The 12791-nt window shown below is 41.2% G+C and overlaps 1 protein-coding gene across 5 annotated transcripts in view; it reads left to right on the forward strand.

Moving 5' to 3' along the window:
- Positions 1 to 1500: 1500 nt before the first annotated feature.
- The window catches only part of RAPGEF6 (Rap guanine nucleotide exchange factor 6), a 135427-nt gene continuing 124136 nt past the window's right edge, over positions 1501 to 12791 (forward strand). For 2 of the 5 annotated variants that reach the window (XM_081893004.1, XM_081893008.1), the window contains exon 1: positions 1501 to 3505. In XM_081893004.1, coding sequence (XP_081749130.1) covers positions 3437 to 3505 — 69 coding nt within the window. In that variant the 5' untranslated portion in view covers positions 1501 to 3436. The remainder of the gene's footprint in view (positions 3506 to 12791) is intronic. The other 3 variants (XM_081893006.1, XM_081893007.1, XM_081893005.1) reach the window with 2 other exon arrangements.

A 12791-nucleotide genomic window follows, 5' to 3' on the forward strand; every position in this document is an offset into this window, starting at 1 on the left:
ACTGAGGATGCTTACTTTTCAATCTGTAAGAAATTATTTTGATATGGTGTTCCTTAATTCCAGAATAAGCAAGTAGCACTCGTATTAATTTTTCTCAAGCAATCTTTCCCAAATGTCTTTTCTTTGCTTGGAACTACTTGTATGAGTGATATAACCTCTTAAAACTGAGGAACTGAACTAATGTTCCTCAGCCATGCTAACAACCTATTTTTTAGGAGCCTGGTCAATCTATTACCAGACTTCAAAAATACACTCCACACTGGTGAGTTGGCCAGTGTGGGCTGCTGATCATGATGCTACCATGTTCCACACATGCAGGGCTCTTTTTCAGTTGGAACTCAATTCCAGCACGTCTCAGGTGGGTGGGTGCCATTGCCATTCTAAGAGAACATAGACAGACTACAACGATAGTTTGACAACCAGATTTTGTCATTACTTTTAGCACCAATAGTTGCTCTGTAAATGCTTTCTGCTTCGCAAGAAAAATAAGCTTTCAAATATCCTTGCCTTCTCGCCTTGTTGGAGATAGGCAGGCAGGGTGGTGGCTGCGGCTGAGAGTAGTTTATGACAAACTTTCATTGTAGTCCACTGTTCATATTTCCACAACACTGTCATACTATTGTTCGAACATTTCAGAGGTTGAGGAGTAAGTTTATCACTGTTCACATCTCCACATCCCAGCAATGCCATTGTTCCTATGCTACGTTTTTGGCGTAGGGATGGTGCTGAAAAAAGGCTACTTACAAGAACCCTGCAATGTGCCCCCACATTTTGATAGTGGTTTGCAACAACTCTGCCACACAGCCACTGTTAATAGCCCCATATTGCTGCTGTTGTTGGCATCCGTCTGTTTCGGGGGTGGGGTGGGGAATGGACAAATGTGCCTTCAGTCAGTGCTTTTTTTCTGGGGGGACACAGGGGTACGCATACCCCTAAACATTTTGTGAATCTTTGTACTTTTGTCCATTTATTTATTTTCTCCAATTTGAACTATACAATGGTGCATTTCTTGAGTCAAAATGAGAGTATCCCTATTTTTTTTTATATAGAAAAAAGCACTGGTTACAGTGCCTACTGTGGCTGTAGAGACCAATTTGTCTCCAGGCACTGCCATAATCTTTAAGGGATCCCCGTATTGCAGACAGGAGGACTGAGGGAGCAAGGTAGTGGCTTACAGCAACCCTGCAGGATAGCCTTAGGCAGGCATCGCTAAACTTGGCCCTCCAGCTGTTTAGGGACTACAACTCCCATCATCCCTGACCACTGGTCCTGTTAGCTAGGGATGATGGGAGTTGTAATCCCAAAGCAGCTGGAGGGCCAAGTTTGGCCACACCTGCCTTAGGGGGTATCTCCATATTGCACTTTGAGGTGGGTGTTTTGTATTATGACGATATGCATTTTTTTAAAAAATTCAACAACAATAATGGTATTTCAAGTGCACTAAATTCAGCCAACGGTGTTGCTATGAATGAGTTATCAACGCTCCGCAGCAAGAATTATCCTGGTTAACTGTCACCGCCACCGCTCCCTCAGTCAAAAGCTGCGGTCAACCAAGTGCAGGCGCGGCTGTGCTCCGCTCGCTTCCACGCAGACATATTACGCGGCTACCACATTCTAAATGGAACCGGAAGCCAGGGTGTGTGTGTGTAACGTCCCAACTCTATGGTGTTCCTCTAGCCTTTCAGTTTCTATGATTCTCCATTCCACGAAGGAGCAATGGTTGTGGGCGGGGTCTAGCTCATGCCCCGCCTTTCCCACCAGCCCATTCTGGAGTCGAAAGTCTTCTACTCCTCCTCCTCCACCTCCTCCCTCCGCTAATTGATACTCCGTGTAAGGCGCCCGCCTTCGCGGCTTCTGAAAAACTCCCTGGCTCGGGTGCGTTTTTTGTGGCGAGTGTGAGAAGGGATGCCTTTATCCCCAATTTTTATTTCGGCGAATGGCGGTGGGTTATCTCTCATTTCGTTTCTCTAGAAGGAGAAGCAGCGGAGGAAGTTTCGAGTCGCCGGTTGAACTTGTGCGCCTCATCCCCCGCCCGCGCGAAGGACGAGCAGTCCCTGAGAGGACGAGAACAGCGAAGCCAGCCCCGTCCCTGCCAGCGAACGAGTGAGCGAGAGGCAGCGGGCGGGCCGAAGAAAGTCCGGAGACTTTGGCCGGTAACTTCTAACCCAGCAAGTATCCCGCCCGCTCCCCAGCCGAAGGAGGAGGAGGAGAACGAGGGAAAGGACGAGCGGACTCCCTCCGCCTGTGGAGGATGAAGCAGCCGCCGCCTGCGCCGCGCGCCCGTCGGGCAGCCGCGGGAGAAGCCTGGAGGAGCCCCGGGCGGGCACCGCGCCGCTGAGGGGAGGAAGGGAGCGAACGGGGACCCAGCCCGGGACCCCGCGGCCGGACGACGTGCCTGCGCGCCCCACGGAGAGCGGTTTGTGTCGCTTCAACGCCCTCAACGAACACTTTAACTCCCCCCCCCCTTTGCCCCGCTGACACGGGAGTTCCTTGCTCCGCGTGACAGAATTTCACACATACACACACACACGGATCAGTCAGGCAGCGTCTCTCCTCCCCGCCCCACATCTTTTTTTTCTTCTCTCTCTCACTTTCTCTCCCCTATTTCACTCTCCGCCCCAAATTAGCAAGTCGCAGCGAAGCTTCCGTTTGTACGAGCGGAGTCCCAGCCACAACCCCCTTTCCCCTCCTCCCATTCCTTCTCCTAAAATTTCACCATCGGATTTAACACCCCCCCCTCATCCCCGCCCTCCATATTTCTGGAATCCGTTGGCTCGCCTTCCCCGCTCCGTCCCTCCCTCTTCCCCATGGCTGGGCCACCCCCTCCCCTCCCAACACCTGGATTCGGCCATGCTTCCCCCCCTCCCACCCCACTGACCCTCTCGCCAGGTTTCCCGAGCCCTCCATGTGCTTGATCTGACCCTCTTCCCCCCCCCCCCCCGGCGACTCTCCCTTGGCGCGGATTCTGGATGAGAATTTGGCCACCCGACTTCCAAACATTTTTTCCTTCCAGAAACCACAAACACTCCCCTCTTTCTCTTTTCCAAAACATTTTCCTCCTTTGAACCTTGTGGCGTTATGAGGTCTTTTCTTGGATCCCGCTCCCAAGATCCCTGCTGGAAGAGAAGAAGCGGTGTGGCTACTGTTTTCATTCCTTGATCGTGCTGTAAAAAGTTTCTAAACCTTGGAAGGAGATGAAACTCTGTATGTTTTCTTCCCTGCTGGACCTCTCTGGGGATGCGGATTATGTATTGGAGGTGCTGAGATCTTCGTGAAACCTTTCAGTTCCTCAGATTTGCCCGTTGTCTGGAATTACTTAAAAAAAAACCACCACAACCTCTTCAGACCATTATTGTTGTAACAAGGGGGTTTGGCTGGACTTGGGGAAAAAAAAACCTTTTGTAAACTAAGACAACTGGATAACAAGAGTAATAGGATGACATCTCTTGTGGATCCCAGGATTAAACAAGCACTGCGGAAAAAGCCATCAGAAAGAACTCAAGAGGTATGTTATTCTGTAAACTTTTCACTTGGTTTCTTTATGCCTAAATGTTGGAGCTGCTTCACATAAGCATTCTTTTGCTTCCATCTAGGACTGCTCAAGGAATTTGGGATTGTATCATCACACGTGACAAAGCACACATGTTTGTTTTGCAGTGTGGGATACACTGGTAGAAATGCCTCTTGGTTGTTCTTTCATGATTGTGACATAAGTATGGGTGAAATACATGTCTATATGTACATTCCTAAGAAGTGACAAACAACATATTTCTTCCACAGGAATACAGTTCATGTAGGAAATAGTTTTGTGTGAAATCATTATACACACAAATGCAGTGACACACTTTGGGTAATTTTGCAAGAGTTGTAGAAAGGAGAGTTGAATACCCTCCTTTTCACTTTAAAGTCCTTCTGTAACCTTTCGTGATCTTTAAAGAGCTACAGTGCTTAAGACCATAATTTATTAGTCTCAGGAACACAGTAACTTAGGCTGCATGATGTTGATGTGTCTCAGTAAAAGTTGAATGATACCTATTTTTCAAACATAGTTCTTCAAGATTAAAATGGGTATCTAGACACCTAGTTTAAAATACTTTTTGTATCCCCATATAAATTGTTCACAAAGCGTGTGTGTAGAAATTTGCAAATCTAATGTGTAGTTGTACACATGTCTGCTCATAAGTGACCCATTGAGTTTAATGGGACTTATTCCTAGGGTAGTGGATATTGGGTTGCAGTGAAGTTATGCTTAAGCACTGATGTGGTAATTAAAACTCTTAACCTGTAACCAGTAATACTTGGGGTTTAATGTAAATTATGCAAGCCCATTGTTGTTAGGCTGTTGTATTTTATTCTCAGCCTGGGAATGTTTTTGTTAAAAGTTCTGAATGGAGTCTTTTGAATCATACTTGCTGTGATTATATGTGGTTGAGAGAGGGGGGCACTATGGGAAGATAACCATGCTACAGTTGGCTCTTTTTGAGACAGGGAAGCATCTGTTCTCTGTTGCTACTTCGGTTAGCAAAGAATCCTGGAACAAGAGCCTTCTAGAAAATGTGTTGAAATAGGACATAGAAAATAGTCATTGCCAGTAATCTTAATCAATCTCATGTGCATTTCTCACTATTTTGTCTTTCTATAATATTTTGACATTCAGATCTAAGAAACTAGGCTTCACGTTACTTCATTTTATGTTTCCTGAACTGGCTTTTTTGGAGACCATACTTGGAAGAATCATTGATTGTAGGGTAGACTGGTTGTTGTTTTTTTAAATTGTTCTGGTTTTTAATTTTGTCCTTATCCCTGGTTTGCCATCCTTCAGTTGTATCCACTTCCTGATAAATGCACTTTGATCCCAGTGGATATTTAACTAATTGATGGGAGATCCTTCCCAATTCAGTTGAAGGATAGTCAGGATTAAGAATAATCATCTTTAATTTCTATCCAGTATGTGTATATGAGGTTCTGAGCACGTTTCTTTACCTGTTTCTTGTTACCTTTTAAAGGGATGAGATGGAAATTGAGCTAACCATATTTGGATAGTAGCAACAGATGCAACTGGATTCTTATTAATCCAGTACTTCTCATCCTAGTGTTGTTTAGTTTCTTGCTGATTATTTGAGCATTCAGCAGTCAAGTTACAGAGATTGCCATTCAACCCCCCCTTTTTTTTAAAAAAAGAAAGTTTATAACCAAAACCGAAAACCGAAAGGCTATCTGTCTAAAATGGTGTTAACTAACTGAAGAGACCTGCTAGAAATAAAGAAGCTTGCACTGTTCCATAAAAGACAAGCAAAAGATGTTTGCAGATATTGTGGGGTGTGTGAATATGAACCTTGGGGTCACTAACTACTTTTGGGTAGTTTGTGGAACATATGCATTGTTAAATCAAAACTTAGATCACTAAAACTCTGTATTTAGGTAAGTGGTATCTTGAAGCTAGAAACAGTTCAGGTACTTAAGTGCTAAAATGTAGTGGTGGTATAAAATGATAAATCTATATATTCTTCCATTCAGGTCTGTGTTGGAATAATTAAAATAATTCCAATGCAAAGTGATAACTTCACATATGTAAACTTGTTGGTGATAATCAAAATTCAGGCTTGACTATTTTTCAGTCATTTCTTCCTCCGTGCTGATTGACCTGAAAGGAATTTCAGGCTTGGTTTTATGTAGGTTGATAACAAGAACTGTTGTATTTTCTGCTTTTAGACAAATAAAACCAATGGTGTACTGCCAGATGTAGTCAAAAGATTTAATAAATAAAAGTTCCTTCAGCATCTTCTGTTCAAGTTTCCTTATTCGGTATCTCCCTCAACTAGGCAATAAGCTACCACATACCTGTGGAAATGAAAATATGCTACATATATAGTACAGTGGTACCTCGGGTTAAGTACTTAATTTGTTCTGGAGGTCCATACTTAACCTGAAACTGTTCTTAACCTGAAGCACCACTTTAGCTAATGGGGCCTCCCGCTGCTGTGCCGCCGCCGCACAATTTCTGTTCTCATCCTGAAGCAAAGTTCTTAACCTGAAGCACTATTTTTGGGTTAGTGGAGTCTGTAACCTGAAGCGTATGTAACCCGAGGTACCACTGTAGTGACTCTTCTCTTATAGAGCTTTCCTTTTGTGAATATAGAAATACACCAGTGGGGTGAGTATCAAAATAGTGAATATCTAAATAGAAACTAACATCTGACAGAGAGAAATACTTGGTCTCTTATCTCTTCCAAAATGGTGCCATCCAGATGTTGTGGACTACAATTTGGCCCCAGCAACTAGACACAAGATGATGGGATTGTAGTTGAACAATATCTGGAGGACACAATATTGACTCATGCTGGTTTAGGGGAACAAGCCAGGATTGTAAACCATGACTTGAAGTTTGATTGCTCTATTATTGTTACACACACACACACACACACACACACACACACACGTGTGTGTGTGTGTGTAAATACAGCATGGTTTAGGTTAGGCATACCCAAACTTGGCCCTCCAGCTGTTTTGAGACTGCAGTTCCCACTGATCCTGTTAGCTAGGGATGATGGGAATTGTAGTCCCCAAACAGCTGGAGGGCCGAGTTTGGGGATGCCTGGTTTAGGGTGTTTATAGTTTCTCCAGGTTCTGTCATAATAATTAACTTTCTTAAAATAGAAGCAAAAGTTTTCTATCTCATATTGCAGCAGCAATTAAAAAAGCTACCGGTACTTTTAAAAGAAAGTGGAAGCAAAATCTTCTGAACTCCTCCCAGTTGAGTGGGAAGGGTCTGGGGAATGTGTGAGCCCAAAGCTCACTGCAACTCCTTCTAGCTTGTTTGTGTTGCATTTGGTTTAGTGTGATGTGGAAATGATTTAGTGTTGGATGAATGAGCCTCTGGCTTATGGATTATTTCCCTTTTCTTCTCTGTTATGACTGCAATGATGCAATGGGCAGCTTTTACTTCCATTTTAAACCTCTTGCAGTTACTTGTTACATCTAAACCCCAACAAGCCATAGTTGGTCTTAACCATGGCTTATTCAAACAAGCCAACTTTAAACTGTGTTCTATGATTCTGGTTGTTTCTGTAAACCATAGTTAAATATTAGCCACAGATACAGCAATAAACCACAGTTAATTGAAGACTGCAGCTACACTGAGGGAAGAGAAGGAAAACATACGTATTTAATGTTATACAAAGGCCCATAAGCTTTTATTATATGGGCTATATATGAATGGCTTAGATCCAAATGAACACATAGGCAGTTTTCTACTCCTAAGAAGGTTTGGGCTTGTGTTTCTCAAATAGAAGTCCTCATGGAAAACTTCTTTTGAAACTGATAAAAAAAGGAAATGGGAGCCTGCCATTCAAATAAAAAAAGGAAGATTATTTGGGGTGTGCTCAGTTCCTTAGTTTGAAGTTTGGTCTTTGAATCTTGGCCAGTACACAGACCTTAGTGCTATCATGCAAAACGGAAGCAAATCATTTCTTTAACAAGAAAATGCTTAGAAAAGAAGCATTCTTACATTAAGCATTCTTAGCAATAAAAATTGGATATTTAGTTAAAACTGTGACCTCTTTGATGGTATATTGTAATTCTGTGTATAGTTTGCCTGGAGTAAGAGAACTGAATGCTTCTGAGGTCAAACTAACATTAATATTTGAAAGATGGTTAGCTGGCCTTCAACTGTTACATTTAACAAGATGAGTATGGCACTGCGCTTTGACACATAACAAGCCTTTCTCCCAACTTTGAAGCTGTAAAGGTGGGTAAGGATTGTCTTGACAGCTTTGTTGTGATCTGTGTCCCTTCACCAGCTCTGAGGTTGGGGGGAAGAGTGTGTTGATTTGGCAGCTATTTGGTCACTGGCTTGGCCTAGCAGGGCTCTTCTCATGTTTCTCTTATGATTGGAGTTGTAGTCCAGCAACTTTGGGAGGACACTATGTGAGCTACCTCTGTCCTTCAGCATTATGTGGTTGATAGGTGGGAAACTGGCACATTAAAAAACAAACAAGCCAGATAAATAGGTAAATACCTTGGCCAGTTTTACCACTGTTTTAACTTCAAATAATAACAGATTGTGTAATAATAGGAATAATATCTGTGGCATTTCAGTTATCCCTTTTGTAATTATGTAGTTAGGAATTTTATTTATAATAACTGTCATAAAATCTATTGGGTAAATTAAACACATTCATGCATAGGTCTCTACCCAAATTAAAGTGATAATTATCAGTGATAGATGCATTACTATTAGAAGCACTGCTGTTGGTATATGTTAACCTTGCTTCAACCTATTAAAATAGAAACTATTATGATTGTTTAGTCTACTTTAGGGTTTAATGTGTGATACTAAAATTCATCTAGGTGTTACATATTATTATTTTTTCTTCAGGAGTAAGTTCTTGTTTTTCTGGTAGAGTTCCAATTCTTAACTGTGCAATATGCAAAACATATATGCTAACATGTTGGCTCATGTTTAAAGAGATGGAAAACTTCATGAATGTGTGTGAAATTACCACGAGAGTGATATTTATCTTTAAAATATCATTGGAGCATTTTTGGGGGGATGGGGGTAATAGTAGATAAGTTCCTAAACTAATGAAGGCCTATATGTCCCTATATTGAAGTGCTTTGAAGTGCCTACTTTGTAATCTCGACAATTTTTTGGGCTACTTATGACAATGTTTTATTGCTTGAGGCCAATTTTGTAGGAAGTCTTTAGAAATATTTTTAATCATAAAGTACATAGGCAGCATGGAAAGCAGGGCCTGAAATTACCTGCAACTTTGCTGTATTTCACTAAAATATGAAAACGGGCTTAATGGCAGGTAACATTGGGGCTATTTTTGGCTCAGTTTTATTCAAATAATACACAGTTTAATATAATGATTGATAACATATTTTTTACAATACAAATATATTAACAGTATTCAAAATGGTGTAGGAAGATTTATTTATTCTGTGAGGGCAGAGGATCAGGTTTTGATCCTCTACACACTTACCCTGGAGTAAGTCCTATTAAACTTAATATGGCTTATATCTGTGGATGTATAGACTTGTGCTGTAAGAGACATGGACAGAAATCCTAACTATGCTTATTAGGGAGTGAGTTCTGTATACCTCTGAGTAAATATGGCTAGTATTGCACTGTTTGATTCCTCTGTCTGCAGGGTACACCAAATGTAGATGTAGAGGAGAGGCTCTTTCATTAGTGTTGGCATTGATAATGCTGATCATGTAATACTAACTGTGAGGAAGAACTAGAATCTAGACCCCCTCCATACACACAATATGCATTTTACACTTTTTCATTAATTTGTATTACAGTAGAGTGCCTTCTACCCTTGTTGACAAGATAAGTGCTACTACTTGAGCATGGTGAAGTTGTAAAAGTAGTACGTAATTTGGCACTGGGACTGATTGAATGAAAATTAACAAAAAATGCATGCAGATTTACAATTAACTTTGGTGTATTATGACTAATGTTTATCAAGAAGGTGTCCAGAAAATATCCTTATTTTCCTTCGCAACAGAAAAGCATCAGTGGGTACTCACTTCTTCAATTTTGTAGTGATGAGTTCCGAGGTTTGGATTTTCTGATACAGAACTCTGGAAAAGTATTGGGATTCATTTCTCTTTATTTACAACAAATCAAATTGAAAACAAACATGGGGCTGTATTCAGCTAAACAGTTGTGCCAGCAGGAGCCAGTGCAACAAATCCTGCTAGTGCAATGAGGCTTCCTCCTGTGTGTTCCCCACACTTCCCAAATCAGATCTGAGGGGTCGGGACAGCCCTCCCCCCAAATAACACGCAGGGGGAGGAGAGGGGAGATGGAGAGGACTATCATAATAGTGCAACACTGAATTCTTCCCACTGTTTGCTGCTTTCTTCTAAAAATATGTAATTTTATTTTACTATTTCAAATAATACTGTATACAGTAGATGATAATGGGGAACATAAATGCATGTCAGCTAGGCTTTCTCTTTTGGAGCACACTGTGTTTGAAATTACTTTTCTGTTGCAAAAAAGCAGAGTTACAGCTTTTCTGATTTTTTAAAATTATTTTGTCACATCCTGTTAAAATACCTTTTTGGTGGATTATTGCATGGTTCTTTCTTTTGAAGGACTAATCCCTCTTTCTCCCATTACTGTATTTAAAATCATGGAAGACTACTAACAAAGTTGCTCTGGTTGCAACTGTTGTTTTCTGTTTATCCTATTATTATGAATTCTCCTTTAATATACAAAGTGTACCACGCACCCAGATTCCCTAGTGATGAACACTGTAAAAAAGGCTGTAATAAAATTCTTGCTGACAGCATAACAAAAGGCCTGTTGTGCTGTTGCACAGCTGAGCCAAACAGAGGAAAACATCTGCTTCTTGTTTCCAGAAATAACTGGTATTTTGAAGTAGAGGTTTTTTTTCATGGGTCCAATAACTTCCATGCTTAAATCTTTTAGGTGCACTAAGGAGTTAGTCTTAGCTAATTGTTTCCCTCCATGACCTATATTAATTAAGCAACTTTTAATAATTTACTTTTAAAATAAATCATCTGTTGTTTCCAGAAAAACCTATCTCCCCAAATAGTTTTGAGCATTTACAAATGTGTGGTTAAAAATCAACATGGAAATGTGTTCAGTTGAATTTTGGCTTCCTTTAATATAAAAGTTTTTTTCTTCTGAAATGTGAGGTAGGGATAATCGTATATTTTATCACTTGTATCCTGTTTTGTTTGTGACAAATCCTGTGTTAGGGCTTCCCGTTCTAGAGGTCATAAAAGTCAGCTGGCAAATTTGAGCCAATGAGTCAGGATGTGCTGAATTATAGGGCACATCCCTTGGAAGACTTTCCTTTGCATAACTGCATGACGGATGTTTTGGGTTCTATATGTATTTGTACACTTCAGTAGCTATCGTGAACCTATTTTCTATATGAACCTATTTTCTATATGGAATATATGCTTATAATGGAGCTTTGCTATCCTTCATCCCATAGGTCATGAAAAAGAAAGCTTTAAAATTAAAGGTGCTTTAATGATTACACTTCCCTGTGTTATGAAGGTAATAGTCTTGATGGAGCTATTTGATACCTGTCTACATAGTTAAAGCAATCTTTAGGATGCATCATTGCTCAGTAGGTCAGCCAATGACTAATGGGGAGTGAGGTGTTGACCAGTTATAGCACAGCTTAGTGACAAACATTGTCATCGTGGCCCAGGGAGAGAGGGAAAAATAGTGGAAGTGAACAGCTGGCTTCGCAATGGTGTAAACAGGAACGGTTTGGATTCTTAGATCACGGACTGCAGTTTCTTGAAGATGGACTTCTGGCAAGCGATGGGCTGCACCTCACAATGGTTGGGAGGAATGTTTTTGCCAAAAATCTCAGAAACCTCATCAGGAAGGCTTTAATCTGACTAATGTGGGGGAGGGAGACAGTGCTCCTGAAGGTAGGAGTCTATCAATTGATGAAGATGATCATCCAAATGTCATAGACCGAATGGAGCAAACAGCACGCAGACCTAGTGGTGGGAGGAAAAAATCCTTAAATAAGAGACACGGGGAATGATTAATGGACTTCAATGTCTGTACACTAATGCGCAAAGCATGGGAAATAAACAAGATGAGCTTGAGCTCTTGGTACAGCAAACTAAATATGACATAATAGGCATCACTAAAACCTGGTGGGATAAGTCCCATGATTGGAATGAAATAATGGAGTGATACAATCTATTTCAGAGAAACAGACCAGACAAGAAAGGAGGAGGAGTGGTGTTATATGTCAGGGATGTGTATACCTGTGAAGAGATCCAAGATTTAGAACCTCAAAGCCAAAGTGAGAGCATTTGGGTCAAAATTAAGGGAGAGAAGAATAACAGAGACCTCATTGTGGGAGTTTACTATAGATCCACAAGCCAAACGGAGGACATAGATGATGCCTTCCTGGAACAGATGGCCAAGCATGCAAAAGGAAGGGAGATAGTAGTAATGGGGGACTTCAATTACCCGGATATTTGTTGGATGTCAAACTCAGCCAAGAGCATAAGGTCGAACAGATTCCTCACTGGCCTTGCAGACAACTTCATTGTCCAGAAAGTGGGAGAAGCAACAAGAGGAACAGCCACTTTAGATCTGGTCCTAACCAATGTTGATGACCTGGTTAATGGGGTAGAAGTGGAAGGATCATTTGGTGAAGGTTAGGTGGTTTTTAATAAACAATATTCAACTTTTATATGTAGGGAACACAACACAGTACTACAACTGATAATTGGAGCTGGGCTCATTTTACATATACATCCTTGTACCTAAAAACTAGTCACTTTTTGCAAGAACCAGCTTGTTAGGCTGGTTAGACCCATCAGCACTTATGAAAAAGTCATGAGAGAGTTCTTATTACAGTGAAACAGCATTACCAGTTTAGAAAAAGAAATAATAGATTTTGGTGGTCTGTAGAAAATCACATATAAACTGGGATAGAATTTAGTCCTTTTATGAGGGAATCTGGATTTATTAACACTATGCCAGTTCTGTGCTAACCAGCTGCCTAAATCTAAGGTGGTACTGGGGAAGCACTTGTGAGCTGCCCTGACAAAGCTGTTTTTTCCTTGTTAAAGTGAAAGTAGTAGTAGGCTGTTGAGAGTGGAAATAGTTTAGGGCATGGGTAGGCAAACTAAGGCCCGGGGGCCGTATCTGGCCCAATCACCTTCTAAATCCAGCCCGCGGATGGTCCAGGAATCAGTGTGTTTTTACATGAGTAGAATGTGTCCTTTTATTTAAAATGCATGTCTGGGTTATTTGTGGGGCA

The sequence above is a fragment of the Podarcis melisellensis genome (genome assembly GCF_964234715.1).
Source record: "Podarcis melisellensis genome assembly, chromosome: 2".
Classification (NCBI taxonomy): Eukaryota; Metazoa; Chordata; class Lepidosauria; order Squamata; family Lacertidae; genus Podarcis; species Podarcis melisellensis.